The 21,443-nt window shown below is 36.3% G+C and overlaps 1 protein-coding gene across 1 annotated transcript in view; it reads left to right on the top strand.

Annotated features, from left to right (window-relative positions):
* Window positions 1-21,443, top strand: part of LOC123864309 (zinc finger protein 704) — a 72,668-nt gene that overhangs the window by 23,269 nt on the left and 27,956 nt on the right. Inside the window, exons 3-4 of the mRNA XM_045904664.1 lie at window positions 11,838-11,965; window positions 15,378-15,535. Coding sequence (XP_045760620.1) covers window positions 11,838-11,965; window positions 15,378-15,535 — 286 coding nt within the window. The remainder of the gene's footprint in view (window positions 1-11,837; window positions 11,966-15,377; window positions 15,536-21,443) is intronic.

Raw genomic sequence — 21,443 nt, 5'->3', positions numbered from 1 at the left:
GTCAAGTACCTACCTATTTACTTATTCCAGATCTAGGAAATAATAAAAATACCAGTGTAATTTCGCCTTGAATTAGCAGCTCACCTCGTCAACGAGGAAGGTCGCATCTATTGCAATTTGACCTTACAACAAACCCTTATCAAAAACGTACACTTTTTCATACAGTTACGATTACGTATCTGATTACGTAGAGCGAATTTCCTGTTTGTGCGTGCAATTTAAATAGATCCAAGAGTTTAAAAGCGGCACATTGAACAATTGATTGTAATCGGTTGTGCTAAAACGTGACCTCGCCGTTACAATGTTTCACACGTACCAGCAAGTACTCGTATTGTGGTAGGTTGGCTTGTAGGTGTAATCGTTCGCGATCGTGCATCGGTAGAGCGGAGCCGGCGCGGGCGAAGTTGCGAAATTCTTAGCGAGCACATTAGAAACTGGATGGAAGTGTTAGCGCGGAGTACGGGCGTGTCCTTGTCACACTTGCCTACATTCTGCAGCTGCCTCCCGCGCCCCTCACTTCCAGCTACAGAGAGGGGCAGACAATGCCAGTGGAACTATTAAAAAATTCCAACAGATTTTACGTAGATAAAACCATAGAACACTAATTGTACAGGAAATTAAACCTACGTCCTAAAATTAAAGGCCAACTGCTGCTTCCTGGAGATGGAGCATTTCACATATAACATGTGAAAATTCACGTGAAAAGCCTTTTCATATGCTGTAAAATTTGCTATTTTACCTACTTGAAGTAACCTGTGAATATTCACAAAGCAAAATATCTTGAAGTTTAAAAATTATTACATTTAATTCAGTTTTTTCGGTGCTAAAGAGCGCGCGAGTGGGAACACTCGCATCCTGCAGGGATACGAGTGTTCTTACTCGCGCACATCTATTTTTCTCTTCCTACATGCATGCACGCATTCTTACAGGCATGTAATGAAATAAGTAAACAATCGTTTCCTATGTTTCACGAAAGGCGAATTATTTATCGCACTTCTCATAAGTGCGAAAAATCACTTTTGTTGAAAACTAACTTGAAATATCAGCGCTATTGATAATAATTCCTTGTTAAATTACCTAATGCAGCAAACGATTGTAATTTATTTGCGAAAATTTAAAATTCACTTTCCGTGAAAAATCGCCTGTGAAATCACTGTGATAATAATAATTTCACCAAATGAAAATGGTTTAAAATTAGCAATCATGCCCATCGCTACTGCTTACATTAAAATTATATAGCAGGCACTGTAGGAGATAGTAAGATTCTTAATATCGTAACTCATAAAGTAGTGCTATGGAACCGGAACAAACAGCATTAAATGGGCGCCGCAACGTGACGATCGCCGGCACCGCAGTTTCACTTTCCATCGTGACGCCAGTGAGAGGCAAGACTTAGCTACTCACGATCCAAATTTCACAACAAAAGCCAAAAAAACGCACAATAGTCAGTATATTATACCCACACCACGCAGATTAAATCTATGCAAATAAGACAATGTGATTATTAATTAATCAAAATGATTGGATCTAAAGGAACGAGAGGAATTCTTGCAAAATGTATAGTAATGTTCAGTTCCGAAATACACTAATTTTCTCATACATGTAGAATTATAAATGGATGCGTACCTACTTTACGCTTCCATTTATAATAATAAATTCTTTTCCATTTATAATTTCTTCAATTGGCAACAAATAAGTTGTAAGATCTGGTAATTAATTTTGGATCTACTATTCCTATATACTACGAGATGATTCTTCATCATTATTCATGCAATTTAACTTCTATGCATCGTAATTTATCGATGGTAGGTATAGAAATTCCACTCGTGATTGGAACTTTTGCAATCGCTAGTGTGCCACGGCGAAGTGAAAGCTTAAGTTTCGATTTCCTTTGATACTTTGACTGATTTAACAGACAACACACACAACAATCTCTATTTCGGTAATATGCAGAAGCGGACGGTACAATTAAGCGTGATAGCCTAGTGGTTAAATGACTTCGACCTCGGGAGATCGGGGGCTCACCTCTAACTTTATAGAGCTATGTGCGTTTTAAGCAATTTAATATCACTTGCTTTAACGGTGAAGGAAAACATCGTGAGGAAACCTGCATGCCTAAGAGTTCTCCATAATGTTCTCAAAGGTGAAGTGGCAGAGTATTATTTGGATTTCTGTGCTTAAATCCTTCTTATCCTGATAGGAGACCTGTACTCAGTAGTGGACCGGCGATGGGTTGGTCATGGACGTTACAATTAGAAGCTATTGAATTGAATTTTAAAATACGAATCAACGAAATTCGAGGATGGCGCCGAGTTCGCTTGATACTTGGCGCAACCGCCATGACACAGTGACCCAGTTTTAAAATGGAACAAAATGACACACTAGAGTAGCGCCGCATACAGCGATATTCACGAACACTACAGCGTGTCGAAATAACAAGTACACTATTCCTAAGCATTTATAACTATCTTAAAATAAATATCAATATACATAGCAGACATGCAGAGAAAGTATGAGTCCCTTAAAAATCGGTAAGTACTTCAAACTCAAGACAATGTTTAGAATTCAGACTATGTTACAACGTCCTCGACAGGTAGACTAGCATGCTTAGTCGGCCAGTAGGACGACAGTACAACCCGCATTTTGATGTTGCAAGCTTCAAGTACTTTCAAGTTGCAACCAACTTATCACGCCCTATAGTCTCCGTTTTCATTTCAATTCAGACTGAATAATTCAAAAACTTTAACTGAGCACCTGCGAGTTAGCTTTTTAAAGTTTTTATAGAAGTTTTATTGTTATTATCCATACTAGATATCCACACTAAGTAACACACAGTAAGTCAGTATAAGTAGGTACGAAAGTGTGTCTCTCTATCTATAATAACCTTTTCACGTCTCAATTGATAAACCAATCTAGACGAAATTTGACACAGAAACAGCTTGCATCCTGGAGATGGACATAAAATACCTTTTATCCCAAAAAATCAAAGAGTTTCAGCGGGTTTTAAAAAACCTAAATCCACACCGCTCTCGCTAATGAAGTTGCTGATATCAGCTAGTAAATTATAAAGTGCTTCATTGCCAAAATTCATTAGACACAGATTAACTTTCATGGTATTATGTTGAATAATAACAGCTGATATGATAACATTTTAGCAACCTTTTCTTGTCCCAGTATTTTGTGAGACATTTGGACAAACTTTCAACGTCAAAAATGGTATCCCTTAATTAACACATATTGTTGTATGTTAATGAGATATTTGAGTGCCATGGTCGAGGTATACTGCGTGGCGACCAGCTACGCATACCAGATTAAATAAATGATCTATTACATGACAACAGAACAAAGACATGGTTAGGTACATACAGACGTTAAAGTTGACTGGCATTTCTTAGTAGAGATAAACTTGAAACTACATTATTTTATTGATAAATAATTAACATTCAAATAAATGGCTACAGGCTCTCAGTGGCATTGATGTAAAATGTAAATTATGCTAATAAGTTGGTAATCATCGTATTGCGATTTAGTTTGAAATAATTGAGTAAGTAGGTATTTAATATTAAAATCAGTGTTGAGCTTAAACTTATGAAATTTTATAATTATTTACTTAGTTACTTATAGCATTGCTAAAAGTTGCAAACAAAGAAACAGATCAAAAGACTTGTTAAAAGGATATAAATAATCCCAAGGTAAGTTGCAAGGAATGTTTCTAGATACCAGTGGCATATCTTGGGAAACAGATAATGTAGTGTGATTTTGCATATGTTTGCGTAACATCGAAAGAGACGGAAGGTTCCCTCTCTCTTTCCTCACTAGAGGAACTTTCTCGTTAGGTAGGTACCTTTGCTTTCGTTGGATCTAAGGCCGTTATCTCATTTAGCAGGTGCGGAGTTGCGGACACGATGCCTTCCTAGAGAAAGTGCCACAAAAAATATGCACTTAACATTATGCAAAGTGCGACTCTATATAAAGTAATCCTTTAGAATAGCCTTTAGAATAACAATTAAATCCACATCATACCGTTTGTTTTGTTGTAACTTGTAATACCTGCCTACTAAATATTGTAATGAGGAAAGGTTTGTTTATTGACCTACTTTTACGAAATATGGTTGAAAAGTTAGTCATGACGTTATTTTACTTATAATTCTCAGATCTTGTAAATTTCGAAAAAAAAGATCACGTTATGTTCATTAGTGTTGACTGTTAGGTGTAAACCCAAAATATGGAAGATAGAGTTAATAAAAGAAGTCTAAAGTTGCAGATAACTGCTGAGTTAAGGCTTGCTCTACCATTATAGAGCTCTTTTACCTAAAACATAATACATATGTACATATATGTAGTATAATATACCATATTATAATATACCACGCACGATTCGGAGTGTTGGCTCCATCTCCCAAAAGCAGCTTTCCAAAAACTCACATGCCTGCAAACAGTTGGTGTATGACTGGAACAAGTGACCCCGCGGAAAGGGTCCATTCCACGAGTTCCGACAACTAGACCTTCATGGCTGGCCGACAGTTCTGCGTAAATATTAGCGCGAGCTGATGTTGAGTTTCCTGTTTCAACGCAGTTTAAACATTATTCAAAAGTATCTGGTAACAATCCACGCTATGAAGGACATATGAACGATTAGTCATCCGAATTAAACTGTTCGCTGACTTTCCATTGACCTACCGGCAGGTTATTCCACCGCACACGGGAACAAAAAACTGTTCGATATAGGTAGTTAGGTACCTACAAAAGCATGTAATTATTCCCAGAATACGAAGATCTTAAGACAGAATTCATCGTGCAATTTGTAAAATATGATTGAAGACAACCGTGTAATGAAGAAAAAACTAATTTGCGTTTTAATTTTCTTGGGTTTTATTTTGGAACAATAAATTTAAACTGCAAGAAAAACGTAAATTTGTGACTACTGGCTATGCTCGGGATTGCAATACCTCTTACAATGTACGACTCACGCCTTCTAATTGTTCCTACGTTGATGGTACCTACTATGCTAGAAACCTTAACAAGGGTACAGAATGCGCGCAGTGTGAACGCATAATATATGTAAGTAACGAGCAAGCAAACATAGATACAAGGTAAAAACTGACGAAAATAAAAAATAAAAAAAGTTTGATAAAAGTTGCTGATATCCAAGGATTACCACAAAAGGTCACTTTAACCGCACGCTTGTGACTAATTTATTATTTAAGAAAAGCTTAACCCAGAATTGTAAAGACTCCAAAAAAATCGTAGCGCCTAGCAGTGCACTTAAATAGCAAAAGCCCCTTTAATATTTAGTTCAAAACCTGAAATAAAGCGGCAGAGTTGCCTAAATGCTGCCTAATAAGTAATACCTAAAGTGATTGCCATTCGCTTCGAACGTCGAACAAGAACAACAATGACCTCATCCGACTCCAGCGGAGTGGGGCAGGCCTTGCCGACAGAATGTATTGCGCTAGCTTAATCGCACTTTTTCTATCCGTAAAAAATGGTTTCACGACCTACATCAACTGAAACTTGCATGTCAATGCTGAAACGAATCAAATTTTTTACTCCCGCGATAAAATTTAAAGTTCTTTACGAAAATAAGCCCAAGCTCTATTTTACAGTGCGTAGACTCTACACAGCCGCTATGCAACATTCTACAACCTGCAGGGAAATAATTTCATTTTTAACTACTGTTTTGAAATTAGTTTTTTTTTTTTGGTTTGCGCTACAATAGAAATTAAAAAATCGTAATTTATTTATTTCATGTAGGACAACTAGTGTACATATCTTATACTAATCTTAACTCTGTGACTTTGCGCTGGAAAGCAGATTTTAAGGTGTAGAGCTGTGTTTTTTTTTACTAGAAAGTATTTTTTAAGTTTCCAAGTTGTATAATATTAGCGCAATTGAAAAAATCGTGTTCAACGAAAACAAAGATAGCTATGTCTAAAGTTGAACAGACAAAGTATTTCAACGATTAATGATTGAATCGTATGAGAAATAATAAATAATAATTATTTATTTATCATTCACCATGCCTTTGCATAAAATATGTTAATGTATTAGCAATAGAACTTATTTAACTAACCTTACTCCATTGTTTCATGCTCATCGGTCTCGCAAATATGGCTTCAACTTCAACTAAGAACGATTAAATCAACCCTACTACTAAACTACTAAGATTATTTATTAGGCGTACAATAATGAAGCAGGAAGTAATTTAAATTGAATACTCTTGCGTGTTTTAGTAATGTATGCTTTAAAGTACGACGAATTAAGAAAAACGTACATGTTGTAAATTAGATGATGCCCATGATTAGAATTTAGCCTTTAAAATCCCGCGGGAACTCTTTGATTTTCCGGGTTAAAAATAGACTGTGTCCTTACCCGGGATGCAAGCTATCTCTGTACCTCATAATAAAAATTGTTGAAACGGATTGACCTACAAGAATCCTGTTGGAACTCTTTGATATCCCGGGATAAAAAGTAGCCTATGTCCGTCATCAGGATGTAAGCTAAATTAGATGATGCCCGCGACTTCGTCCGCGTGAATTTAGCCTTTAAAATCCCGCGGGAACTCTTTGATTTTCCGGGTTAAAAATAGACTGTGTCCTTACCCGGGATGCAAGCTATCTCTGTACCTCATAATAAAAATTGTTGAAACGGATTGACCTACAAGAATCCTGTTGGAACTCTTTGATATCCCGGGATAAAAAGTAGCCTATGTCCGTCATCAGGATGTAAGCTGTGTATCTTTCTGGATCGTAAAAATCTAGCGGTCAAACAGATTGACAAGCAGACACATTTTCGTAGTTATAATAGTAGTATGGACTATGGATAGTTGGTATTAGTAACGTGAGTTGGTGGCGCGGCAGTCGGCAACAGGCAGCAAGGTCGTTCTCAATGTTACGTGGCTACTTTAATCTATATGCCGGTGCCTGCACTACGCGCCGCGGCACGAGCGAACTGAGCTAACTATGTGCAGATGCCGGCCGGCTGGCAACAGGCTGCAGCTAAATAAAAGTAACTAATACCTGCATGTTAAATTGTTTTATTACCAACGTTGAAACAATATAATAATGTAAAACTGTACTAAAAGTGATACTTATTACTTGACTACCAGGCTTTACTTTTCTGACGACCTCCCTGGCGCAATACCGCCCAACGGGTGGGTGCCCAACGAGTCCACTCAATCGTGTCACGGTGTGACTCGTTGAATGCATCGATTTTTTTCCCATCGAGTCACGCACACTGCTGTTGGTCTTAGAAGAGGGAGGTCTCGGGTTCGATTCCAAGCAGGAGCAATTCGCGAATTTATAATTTCTAAATTGTCTCTGGTCTGGTCTGGTGAAAGGCTTCGGCCTTGGCTAGTTAGTAGTTACCATCCTACCGGCAATGCCGCGTGCCGCCAAACGATTTAACGTTCCGGTAGTTTGCCGCGTAAAAACCGATCAAGGGTATGAGTTTAGTGAAACTATCATACGCCTTCCAAAATAGCCCGCTTTTAACACTAAGTGAAATCGCAGTCAAGGGCGAACTTGTATCAGAATAATAATAAAAATCACATCACATCAAACCATCGCTGACTCACTACTGAGTACTGAGCAAGGGTCTCCTTTCAAGATAAGATCATGAATGGTATAGGATATTAAAATATACCAAAATCTCATAGCTATCCGCACTGATTTACCTACAACACTTTTACTGCCGCGTTCTGTTTGAAGTAGCCTGACTGATCTGTAATGATTCGAACGCATTCAAACGAAATAGGAACGAAATTCCATTGAGTTTCGTTGAAAGCATCAAACACGATGAGCGAGAGGTGATACGTTGCATGTTACGTCAGCGTATTAGAGGAAATTACGTGTCTTTGCTATTTTTACGCGGGCGTGCGCTGCGCACCGGCCGGCGCGATCCAATTATTGCGACCAAATAAGCACACTGCGTAAAGCCAGTGGCAGTATTCATAACAATGTAACAGACATTTTTAAATTATCAAATAACTAGCTGATGCCCACGACTTAGTCCGCGTTGATTTAGGATTAAAAATCCTGTGGGAACTCTTTGATTTTACGAGATAAAAAGAAGCCTATGTCACTCAATGAGTGACTATTAGGTATTCAACTAGAATTAGAACCATGCAAAAATCACATCGACCCGTTGTTCCGTTGCGACGTGACTGAAGGACAAACCAGCAAACCGATAAACCAACTAACGAACATACTTTCGCAATTATGCTAAGAGTAGTGATGTTATTTATATTTCAAGTGATTATTTAAAAAAATTGATTTACTGAGATATGTTTTATTTTCCTGGATAAAAAGTAGCCTATGTCAGTCTTCTTCCGGGTCACAAGCTATTTCTGTACCTAATTTCGTCAAAACCGGTTAAATGACCATCCATTTAACCGGCTTTGAAAAGGTAACAAACAGACATAATATTATATCTGTTGGTTCTCACACAATAATATTAATATGAATTACATTATAACCTTAGTTTGCCCCTACTAGCTTATCATACTAGTCTTCGATTGATCAATTTTTTATCGCTTGATAAGTAATGTCATTGAATAAAAAATTGTGTTAGTATATAGTATAAACATTACAAATACACGAGGTACGAATATATATTCAGATTCGGTACATTTCCTAAAACATGTCACCGCTTTGAAAAATGGATACTGTAATTAGCACTCGTTATTGTACCGAACGACAGCTGTAGGTGACTCTTAGGTTTACATAATTATTTACTTGTGTTTGTCTGCGATATTGTTAAGGTGACCTGCAATCATCTGTTTGGAATCGGATAGCGACCCTGCAGAAGGTCGTAGCCGCGCGGGGTGAACACACCTCGTATCTGGGGTGCGTACTTACTCGTAGGTCGTAAGGCTGACTTTCTTAATAGATATTGACTATGATTCGTGATCAGACTAGATAATGCCCGCGACTTAATCCACCTGGATCGTGGGTAAAAATTCCGTGGTATATCTTCAATTATCCGGGATAAACAGTAACCTATGTCTGTCTCCGGGATGCAAGCTATCAATGTACCAAATGGATGATGCCCACGATTCTGTTCAATTGGATCAATTAGGTTTTTCAAAAATTCTATTTTGACTCTATGATTTTCCGGGACAAAAAGTAGCTTATGTCCTTGCCCGGTTTGCAAAATATCTCTCTACCAAATTACGTTAAAATTAGTTGAGTAAACGAATGGGCTGTGGAAATATAGCAAATAGACAGATACATTTTCGCATTTACGAGTATAATATTAGTATGGATTTGTTGGGAGGATTTATTAATGTGATAAATCTGTAAATAAAAATAGATTTTATTGTAGGTTTTCTAAAGCAAATAAATCTAAAGATACATTGACATAAAAACTTCGAACAAGACAAATTATTAATAAGATTTTCTGTTTAAACCAGAAAAATTACAAACTGGTTGGCTATAATTTATTTGCGATAGATCTTTTCGGTCAGCGATCCTACGCCTGCAAGTCAATGAACGTAATTCATATAGGCGGTGGCGCCTGTTGCTCCTAGGACGTCTACACAGCCTCCAGGTCAATTATCTCGGGTCTTTAGAACTTTGAACTTTGTGAACGTCTCCTCGCCGGCGAATACCCTGCAATATATTTATTTCAATCAAAGTCATATTTTTTTGGCAGTGGAATAAATTTTTTAGGCTGACACTGCCCGCTATTCTTTTCACCTTTAATTAAGTGTGATACTATTTAAAAAAAGGCTTACTTCGATGAAGATATTATTGTGGTATTAGTATATTATGTATCGATGACTTTTACGGCGTTATTAATTATTTTTTAATTAAAGGAATGCTTTTTGCAGATTAATTCCTTAAGTAACAACAATCTCACCTTCAGATAGTAAGTGATGATACCATTTAGGTACAATGGAATGCGGTAATCTGGTAATGGTAAAGGTAGAAGGTTATGCCTACTTACAGACTTGTAATTAGCTTCTGGTACATGTATATATAAGATCTGTAGAAGTATAGCAAAAAAATTCTGGTAAAGCGCTAAATGGTGCTTTATATAAATTCAGTAAGCAATAAAATAGCTAACCCAAAATAGGTGGATTCCTTTGGGGTTATTGTACACAAAATATTAAACTCATTGAATATTTATAAATACCCATTGTGAATAATTTGTTTATTTTAATATTGACGTCTTTTGATTACAATGATACAGATGTTGTAATACGTAGTATGTAAATGCCCGATAAACTTCGTCGTTTCTTTTACACAGCGAACACTTTTTGAAAGCAACGTATGACAATTTGGCATTACATTAAGATATTTACTTTAATCATACTATATTATTATTCATACTACTATAACTGTGGAGCAATTATTACTACATTTTCTATACGATTCAAAAGTATTTGTAAAAGTTTATTTGAATTTTAAATCTTTTTTATATTTCTAATTCTGAATCTCAATTAAATTACCTAGTAAAATGTGATAATACTTAATTACTTTTTAACTATCATAACGTGTGTTTATGGTAAAAAAAAAATACTTGAAATTATGTGGGAGGCTTGTGGGAAATTATATGTTTACATATTATTATGTATAGCTAATTTATAAAAATCATGTAGGCACAATTTACTGTACTTTCCTCTAGTGTAGTGGCTCGTAAAATATTTCAAGACTCTGCCACCACCGGTTTGGAAATCTGATTTTGGCTCTATTGCCTTTACGTTTTTGATATTCGCTTGTTTTGAGTTGCGAATTGAGATACTTTGCCTTGGGCTGACCTTTTTACGAGTTGCTTGAACTAATTTTATTCGAAGGTCTTTAAAACAAATTAAATATACTTAGGTATCCTATTTGTACTTAGTGTAAATTAAAAATTAAAAATAAAGCACTAAAGTTCCATATTTGTTAAAATATTTTATTATTGTGTTTATATACATTCGTACTGTAGGTAGGTCTATGTATAGACCATTATGAAGGTTAATTAAGAACAATTTGTATACGTTATCAGTCATCATTATAAAACTGCATATAGATAAGTGTAGGTTATCAGCACGTGTATGTAACATTACAATGTGAAAAGTCAACAAAGCTCCGATTAATTTTTGGTACGAATTTGCAAATTAAGCAATGTTTGCGGGAAAGAGATTAAAATACGGACGCTTAAAATATTCCCGGATAAAAAGTAGCCTGTTTCATCAAAATTGGTCGAACGGATGTACCGTGAAAAGATAGCAGACAGACAGACAGACACACTCTCATTTATAAAATTAGTAGGTATGGAGATATGGATTATTGCACATTTTCGATGAACTATGTATGTACGAGTACGCAGGTATCATTTACTAAGCATAATACGTCCAAGTCTAATTTAAAACTTAATACATGACGTGCTTACCTAAGATTGATCGCCCCGTAGCGCGCGGTCCCTGTTCTTATACAACCTTCGCCTGTAAATATTTGTAATTGCGCGTACAGACAGAAAATAGACTAACAGCCAAAGGGGTCAAATATGATTGAAGTTCATTGAACGACCGCAAAAGATTCAACCACCCCTTAAGTATTGATTATCACAAGATAATGCCCGCGACTTCATCCGCCTGGATACATATTGTTTTTAAATCTTGATTTTTATAGGGTTTTTATTGGGTTTACATTTTTTTTAGTCTTGTGGCAACTCTTTCATTTTCCGGGACATTTTTAATTATATAGGTACCTAACTCCTTGAGTATCAGTATTTTCAAAATTAATTTAATTTTTGTGTACTTAAATAATGGGATTAACTACGACGTTCCTATTACGATATTTGATCATTGATTTAATGAGGCATATTTTCATTATATCCTTTGTTTGTAGATCACGTAAACGAGGTCCGAGTAGTTCCTACGACTTGGGCTACGGAGAAAGAGATGACCAAATGAACGAATGTAACGCAGCGCTCGTCCTTATGTCCCTCAGCTGTTCACCAAATTCACCTCGACCCAGTGAGTATTAGTATTCTAATTAACGCTTATCATGGCCAGCTTCAAAGACTTTCCAAAATCCACCTGGCTGTTACGGAGTTGCATAATTATTAAATTGGGTGCTACGCCGTGCCATAATACATGTTATTATGTGGCGTACGTAGCACCCAATTTAATTTCTAAATAGTTTTATTTCATAGGTATTAAGTAGTAAAGTGCTGAAAACTTAGTTGTATAGATTTGTGACGACACACTCATCAAAAAGTTAAATGCTTGAAAGATACAATTTGGTACAGGATCATTTAAAAAGGCCTAACTAGTCCTTTATTACATAATACGTTTTCAGTCAAAGCAAGCATCTTAAAGATGTTTCTTTGCGAAAGTTATTTTGGTATACACGTATGGTTTTTGTAGGTTTTTGAATTATACTTAGGTACTAGGTTTTTATACAATAATTTAACGTTTATGTTCATCCACTATTATATAAGCAAGACTACGATACGCTGTTTGCGCTGTTACGCTAAGCGATGGTTAGGGGATTATATAATTAGTTCCATTTGCGAGGTTAATTTGCTAAGCTTTGGTAGCCAATGGGATAGAAATCTCTCATGTTTAAGCAAAAGTATGCAGTGTATTTTATTTATTGCATAATTTAACTATTCAGAGTTTAGATTGTACAAAATGTTGATAACGTCTAGACAGAAGTCTAGACTTCGTCTAGACAGGTATTCCGACTAACTCTGCTGTTATGAGCTCAAACCAAATGCGATCTAGTTTACTCGAGTGCAGCATATTTTCAGCAACCTCTATTAGCCAGACCCTTTATTAAGTAACACTCAAGTTAAATATCCTTGCTGAAATGAAGCTTTTGCACTGAAGAAACGAAAACTTCTATCAAATGCATACATTTCACTTGATGTTTCTTTTGCTTCATTTTTTAATTTGCTATTGTTTTCAGACTTATTTTCATATAAATCAATATAGGTAGATATAAAGTAAGTAAATACTCTTTAATACACACAAGTAAATATAGGTAACATTAAAAAAATGACTTATTTTACGAAATTGTTGACCTATTTTTTATTTTCTTAATTGTTCGTCTTAGCGTCTAAAATATCGTGAATCCTAACACCAAACAAAATCTACTAATTACATAAATTTTGTTATGTGTTGGACAGGAAAATCTTCAAAATCCAATTCTCAGCAATTTCGTGTAAAAGATACGGAAAATACCTAAATATTTATTTAAGTCTAATAGAACAGTTACTGGAACAAATATAGCCCAAAAAGAGATCAAAATAATAAACATAACATTTGATTGCAACTTATCTTTTAACATTACGCAATTTTGTACAAAGGTGCTCCCTAACTAATGGCTCACATAAAAATTTACGATCATCTTCAACAGTCTAATAATGCTCATGTGCAGAGAGGCGCCATATACTAGAGGTGGTGATATCCCGTAAAACTTCCTTCCCTTAGCCTGTCAAGAGGACCTGTCGTATTTTTGTCATTCATGCAAAACCTGTTTGCACTCAGTTTGTCAAATTATCGCATCTTTATTCGTATCGTATCGCATCGCATCGTATTCAGACGCAACTAGGCCGCGCTCACATCAGATGCGTTATCTTACGAAATTCGATCATGCCAACACGTACGCAAAGGCACAAACGATCTCGTTCATATCGTTGCCGTGCCATGCAGTACCTAATCGTACGTATGCGTACCGTAATGTGCGGTAATCCAGTGTGAGCGCTACCTTACTACTCGAGGGATCGGGATCGTTCGTACCTTTTTGTAAGTGTTCGCACGACCGAATTTCGTACTAAAACGCATGTAAAGTAAACGCAGCCGGTACAAAAGACAAAATAGGTGTATGATGAATACATGTTCTAACAAGTGTAAATTAAAAATTTATAACAAGTGAAGGTTACAGTAACTAGAAAAGAGCGGATAACTTTCAAACGGCTGAACCGATTTTCTTGAATTATAGCTAAGAACACTCTCGATCAAACCACCTTTCAAACAAAAATAAACTAAATTCAAATCGGTTCATTAGTTTAGGAGCTATGATGCCACAGACATACACGGATACACACGTCAAACTTATAACACTTTTTGGATCGGGGGTTAAAAAAATCCATGTAATCATTTAAACGAGGGCGTTTTCCGACGTCTGATGTATGAGGTATGCATCTCCGAAATATATAACTCAATGCCGGCATGCAGTGCCGAGAAAATACGAGTAGCTGTTCTTGCAAGTGAAAGTAGCCGCTATAGTTCCGTTTCGTAATTTATCGCTGTGTAATTTTATTTGTGCTACGCACTTGTAACCGTTGGAATGAATGGAAGGCTAAATTTCGAGTCAAAAATGCGCTTGTAATTTATGCATAGAGCATTGTTTTAGAATAGGTATGTAGGGATATTAATCCTAAAATTTTTTGGTAACTGTAACTATTTGTGCTAGGCATAATCTCAATAATAATAATAGTTACTAATAATTATGTAGGAGAGAAGGTAGGCATCTTATTCTCCTCTGTTTACGAGGAGAATAAGATGCCTACTGTACACATTGGTAACATTGTTGTGCTATATAAGTAGATAATTTGATAAATCATGAGCATTCCGGGAGCAACCACTTAAGTTGCTTTTGACTCAGCCGGAACTAACGTTTAAAGAGTACCGATAATGATGTTTAATATAATTCTTTGAATCTAATATTAGTAGCTATAGCCACAGCCAGCCATAATCCATATACCTATTGGGAAAGAAATAAACGAAACTTTGGCTACCGCTTAGGTTTAGAAACATAGGTGCCTTTACCATTTTCGGGCTAGTTTGTAAGTACAACGTTGATTCATGATTAACAATCATATATTTATTTTAAGCTCACGGTCTAATGCAAAAAGTTGGTAGATAATAAGCCTTTAACTGGGTTGTTAACTGTTATGGCAAGTTGATAAATGACTGTATGTTGGCCTGCGGACAGTCACAAAGATTGACGGCAATGACGTGCAACAAAACAGCAGATCCAGTACCTGTGCTGCCATGGTGCTGCCATGTTTTGAAGCATGCTCGTAGGTGTTGTTTTATCCAAAGGTGTGTAAACTCTGCACCCGTATCCATTATGCGCGTGTGTTACACAAACCAGCATACTAGTTTGTCATAAAGTTTTAAATTACGAATGTACAAGCTTAGCCTATATGCTGGAATTCAAAATCAAAATTTATCTATATTTCGTGTAGGACAACTAGTTTCTCTTATACTACATTAGTGACTCTACCGCCGGTTCTATAAATTAACCAATATTGCTCTTTTAAAATCATAAAAATTTGCAACATTAACAATGTGACAATTCTCTACACCATTTTGTGGGCAACTGAAAGCTGTTTTATATCTTTGGTCGTAGCCTTAAAATGATTGTTGTTGACAGGCGCTTGGGGTGACCGATCATCGGTGTCTCCGGGAGCTAGCAGCAGTTCAGGCTCATCATGGCGATCCGGCACGCCGTCACCACCACCAGTCTCGTCATCTTTCAGCGACGAAGGCATCGCCATGGACTACGAAGACAAACCACCCACCAAAAAGAGGGTACGTTCATTTATGTTTCTCCTCATTTTCCTTCTGGAAGGATACTTACCTGTGCTCAATAGTATGAAGTCGTTAAAAAATTGTGTCTGTCACACAACTTTTTTCAGGGTTCATTTATGTGAGCTTATACCACTGTAACTTCTAAACGCCTGAACAGATTTGGATGTATGAATTATTGCTTACATCATCCTGAGTGACACTGACTATAATAAGTTAGAAATAAATTGAATATGGCGTTTTTGAATTTATTTATTTTTACTCTTTAGTTCATTTTTTGGTAAGGCAGTCGCGACTTGATGATTTGAGTTGGATCAACGGTTATTTAAAGTTACAGTAATTGTAAATATGAAGACAAGTGGAATGAAGACATTATAAAACTATAAACTGCGTGTAAAGTAATGATCCTTCGAGACAAAATTACTGTCTTGTTGTACGTGCTCAACCACCGCCACCGGTCCCAATTAGACCGTGACACAGATCATGCTCGCTTTCATATCGTAACCGACAGTGCATAAGTAAATTACACTTTATACGAAGCAGATCCTACGCAACTCGTTCTTACAATGTAGGTATCCACGGAGAACATTTTATTCCCAAGTTTTTACTACATGTAAAACATCTTTGTTTTTATATAAGCTTTTCCGAGTACATACTTACAAGTAAATAATACATAGCATTATTTCTATTACTGAGGTGACACACCAGAGAGCCCTATTAATATTTTAAAGTTTAATTTTAATACAAAAAACTGGAGTAAGCTACTGAGTGGTCGAATCATGATAATATTGGTTAGGCAATCGATAAACGACAGATTTACCTCAACGCCGATGTCCAACGCTTACGCAGCCTTTGTCTTGAACTTCGCTTTATGATTTACAAGTTATATGCGAGTAATTTACATTAATTCATTGTATTAAAAAGGAAACGTTAGATACGTGACGCATAAAAGTGATTCAAACGCACAGATGCAAGTCAATCTTTTGTCCATGCAATCTCGCTGTGTCATAATGATAATGACTGCCTTATTCGACATTTACAAAACGATTCATATAGCCTAGCCTGTACAATATAACTTTCACCAGTTAGACACCTGTTCGACGTCGTTAGAGGCCATTATATCACGACCAGGCAATTCCTATTCCTGGTTTCGCAAATCTGTTCCTAGAGTCGGCATCTGCGTTAAATAACTTATTTGAATACTACTATAAACATTAATAAGATAATCTCAATATATGTATCTGTAGCCTGGGGCAATATAACTTCTGATTCTACGTAATACCCTTCCATACCATCTGACTGGTAAATAACAATGTTTACCTCTAAGTTTTACTAGAGAAGTTCGTCCAAGAATTCCAAGACAATAAAACATTTTACATTCCAAGACTATAATTCTTCCTAAAATATACCTACAAGCCTATATCTTCATAAACTTGCTTTTATTTTTAATCAATAGGTACAATTTAACATGTAAATTGACAAAAAAGTGGAACGGAAAAGCATGAAGCAGCTCTTGATAAGTATTTAATAGCGGCAGTTTCCTATCCTCTGTTTATATACCTACTTGCGATTTCTTTGTTAAATTATATACGGCTAAATACGAAATCATTGCTGCTAAATTAGGTAGGTATATCATATTTTTAAAGAGAAAAATATTGTAGAGTTATAGAGACTAGCTATATAGACTATTTCTACATGATTTAATTTTGTAATTTTAAAACAACCACAAACCGAAGCATCGTAGGTGCGTATTACAGAAAACAGATCGCCAGTAATAATTGTCAATCACACTAATATTATAAAGGTGAAAGTTTGTGTGTATGTGTGTATCTTTGTGACTCTTTCACGCAAAAACTACCGAACGGATTTGGCTGAAATTTAGAATAAAGATAGAGTATACCCTGGCTAATTTTATCCCAGACAATCAATGAGTTCTCGCGGGATCTTAAAAAAGTTAAATCCACGCGAACGGAGACGCGGGCATCACTAGTAAATAAATAAATATTGATCGTAATCATAACAATGACTCTCACGATAAATAAAATAAATATGTGGAAAAATTAAATATCTGGCATTGACAAAAAAAAAATATTCATAGGCAGCTGTTCACATCACATATTATATTTACGTAAGTGCTAGTTGCAAGTATCGAGAATATATTATATGATATACGATACACGTGCGCAGTTCAGTGTATCGTACAATGTCAAGGCACAGTACTGTGGTCGCTCATTATGTAATTCCATTGTAAACTTGTCATAAATACGTTTACGACTGAGTAATCAAAAACGCGTATCATCTACGCTCTTTGCTATTGATCGTTTACGAGTTCTTAATATGAACCCGATATTTTATTTATACTTCAGGTGTGTATGTTAAAATTATCTTTATTACTATATCCATATTGAATTATCGATGGTTTCTAAAGTGTGAATAATTAACTTTTATTGAAAAGTATTTAAATATTATTATAACCATCATTTATTACAATACGCTGTTGCACAACCAAATACAACACGATGAGACGCGTCCGTCTTGAGAAACAGATACCTATTAGATAGGTATTAGAACTAGTATTACTAGTATACGTAGTACCTAAGTATTACTAGGTGCTTGAAGAAGAATATTTTCTAAAAGTAAACGCAAAGGATTAGGTATAATATTGTAATGCTATTAAGCATTAAAGCTTTTTTTAAATATTCTATACTGGAATTTTATATTCTTGTTAAAAATCAAATATGTATTCATTATAATATAGAGGTACATAATATAATGAACGTTTGATTTTATAAAAAAAAATGTTGCTGCATAGTGCATACCAACAACATCCAATGCCAAGTAAAACAATCCTATCCTTGAAACTAATTCACTCGCGATCTACTGAACACAATTGGGATTATTGTTTATTCGTTACAACTGTTAAAATATAATGAGCTCATTGTAAAGTTCAAAATATAGGGCACGTTCCTACCTTACGTAAAGTATGGTTGACTTCCAAACAAAGCAATTCTTTTACTGTTATACGTCGACACACATCACGAAAATAGTGAGCACTTTGACAAACAAAGAACTTTTAAGCACCTTACATATACGCATGTACATTCTATGACCGCAGTCTTTGTTAGTAAATTAATACTGTGTGTATTCCGTAGATGTGGGAATAGAAGTTAATTATGAGTCATGACACAAACATTTAACAAAGGAGAAAAATAAAGCGCTGTGGACTGAACGTCGAATAAAATCCTAGTTACTCGTATGATGCGTCAAAACAGAATAGGATGCAGGTTTTTCAGCCAGCCTTCTCGAAAAGTAATGGGTATCAGCTTACGCACAGGTTTATACAAAGAGCATTATTATGTGTGCGCTTGCATTATTAGCTCATAACCTTTTTACGCTCAGGGCATAGACTTCACACTAATATTATAAAGGCGAAAGTTTGTATGTGTGTGTGTGTGTGTATGTTTGTTACTCTTTCACGCAATAACTACTGAATGGATTTGGCTGGATTAGCACATAGGCTACTTTTTATCCCGGAAAATCAAAGAGTTCCTACGGGATTTTTCCTACGGGACGAAATCCACGCGGGCGAAGCCGCGGGCATCTTCTAGTATTTTATATTACTCAGGGACTTTAAATGTCAGGTATTAGGTAGGTAAACCGTAGTAGGCTAGCTAGAAATATATTTTTACATCTAGACAAAAATCGAGCCGACCTATCCTACAGAGAAGATTGTGAAGATACAGTTAGGTAGTACCTAGTCCTTCCTATATTATGTGCAAAAAGGATAAGAATAAAGAGAGTAAGATCGCAATAAATCCTAATACATAAACTTTTGTGTACCTTACAATTGGCGTCATTTTCATTCATACGCAGTTAGTACGTTTGTATGACGTCCTCGCAAGACATCTCAGGCCCACGCTCACGCGCAACCTTGTAATGACGGCCAAAATCTCGTGGGTGTACCGGAGACGCGCTCTTTTTGACTACTGACTGTATGACTACGGTTATGTAACAAGTATTTACACGAAAATAATAGACGTAGTAGCTGTAATAGAAAAGAATATTGGCTTCGATTAATTGTCTACGTAAGACACGCTAAACATTTCAAAAATTCTCGATGTTCAATATTGTGACAAAAATAAAATCTTTGAAATCATTTAGCCCTATTTCCGATATTTGAGGTATTTAATTACGGGGATTATCTGTCGTCTAAAACCAGATTTGTCAGTGGATAATTTTGTTAGCTAACCTGCTTACAATAAGACAATATTATATTCGCTACAAAAGCTCTACAAAACACGATCAGTTCGCATGGAATGGTACGGTATCTTGGTACAAATCAATCTTGCATTTCCGTGTCGTTTTAAAGGTAAAATTGTTTATTTATTTCAACAGTAGCAGTTGTATCCATAAGTAAAACCGTAAAAGGTCGGAATTCAATTCCAACTAGAGTTAGACAACATTAACAAGACCATTACAATTCAATATATTGACAGTTTGATAAATGAAACTTGTTGCACTTCGGAGAGTGACCTTCTCAGTTCTTAGTCTTTATTTTATACGGAACATATTGTTTTGTTTTTTTTATTCATGAATAGTTTAAGATTAGTACAAAATAGGTAGGCAAGTATGTGTTACAAAAACTTTTCCAGCCGAAACCACACATTTAACATAATTATGTATCAAAAATATAATCCTACTTTAGTAGCAATTTTTATTCATATTGTGGATGCCGTCTCAACGTTAATCTAGCTCATTGATTATATAGGTATTTTCCGAACAAAGCCGTAACAATAAAATGTACCCAGGCAATTGAAGGAACAATCGTGCATTGCATTGCTAAACATCGATGCATGCTGACTCCTACGCAAATCGCAACCAATACTCGTGGACTATTATTTGTGCAACAATGGCTTGTCCCAGACTCGGTGTCGCCGGTCGGTGGAATCACATGAGTACACTTGGCAACTGTTCTGATTAACAGTCGCAAACGGAAATTGTTACTTAGTAATGCGTCAGAGATATGGTATGAAGAAAATTTTATTGGTACTATTATAATTATAATCTATTAGAAGATTTAACTGTGTCTAGAAAAGGTGTTATTATGTAAGAAGAATAGAAATGAAAATCGCATATCATACCACATAAGGCAGATTTAGGTACCTATCTCATTCTAGTTCATCATCATCATCATCAGCCTGTGGACGTCCACTGTTGGACATAGGCCTTCCCTAAAGAGCGCCACCACACCCGGTCCTCAGCCTTCCTCATCCAGCCACTTCCCGCCAGCCGCTTTATATCGTCGGTCCATCGTGCTGGAGGGCGTCCTACACTACGCTTGCTTAAACGCGGTCTCCACTCAAGGACTTTCCGGCTCCAACGGCCATCGCCCCTACGACAGGTGTGGCCTGCCCACTGCCACTTCAGCTTGCTAATAGTTTGGGCTATGTCAGTGACCTTGGTTCTCCTGCGGATCTCCTCGTTTCGGATCTTATCCCTCAGGGAAACTCCTAACATAGCCCTCTCCATAGCTCGCTGAGCAACTTTGAATTTGTGGACAAGGCCTTTTGTCAGTGTCCACGTTTCAGCACCATAGGTGAGGACGGGAAGGAAACACTGGTTGAAGACTTTTGTTTTCAGGCATTGAGGAATTGACGATGAGAAGACTTGACTTAATTTCCCAAAAGCTGCCCAACCTAGCCGAATTCTTCTGTTGGCTTCTTCGTCGAAATTGCTTCTGCCTAATTGGATTATTTGGCCAAGGTAGTTGTATTGTGAAACAATTTCGATGCCAACATTTTCGACGCAAACGGGTGTCGGGACAACGTGCTGATTGAACATTACCTTTGTTTTGTCCATGTTTATCCCGAGACCGACACGTCTGGAAGAGCGGCTTAGGCTGCACAGCATT

This window comes from Maniola jurtina, chromosome 4 (genome assembly GCF_905333055.1).
Source record: "Maniola jurtina chromosome 4, ilManJurt1.1, whole genome shotgun sequence".
Taxonomy (NCBI): Eukaryota; Metazoa; Arthropoda; class Insecta; order Lepidoptera; family Nymphalidae; genus Maniola; species Maniola jurtina.
This window is presented reverse-complemented; position numbering and strand designations above follow the sequence as displayed.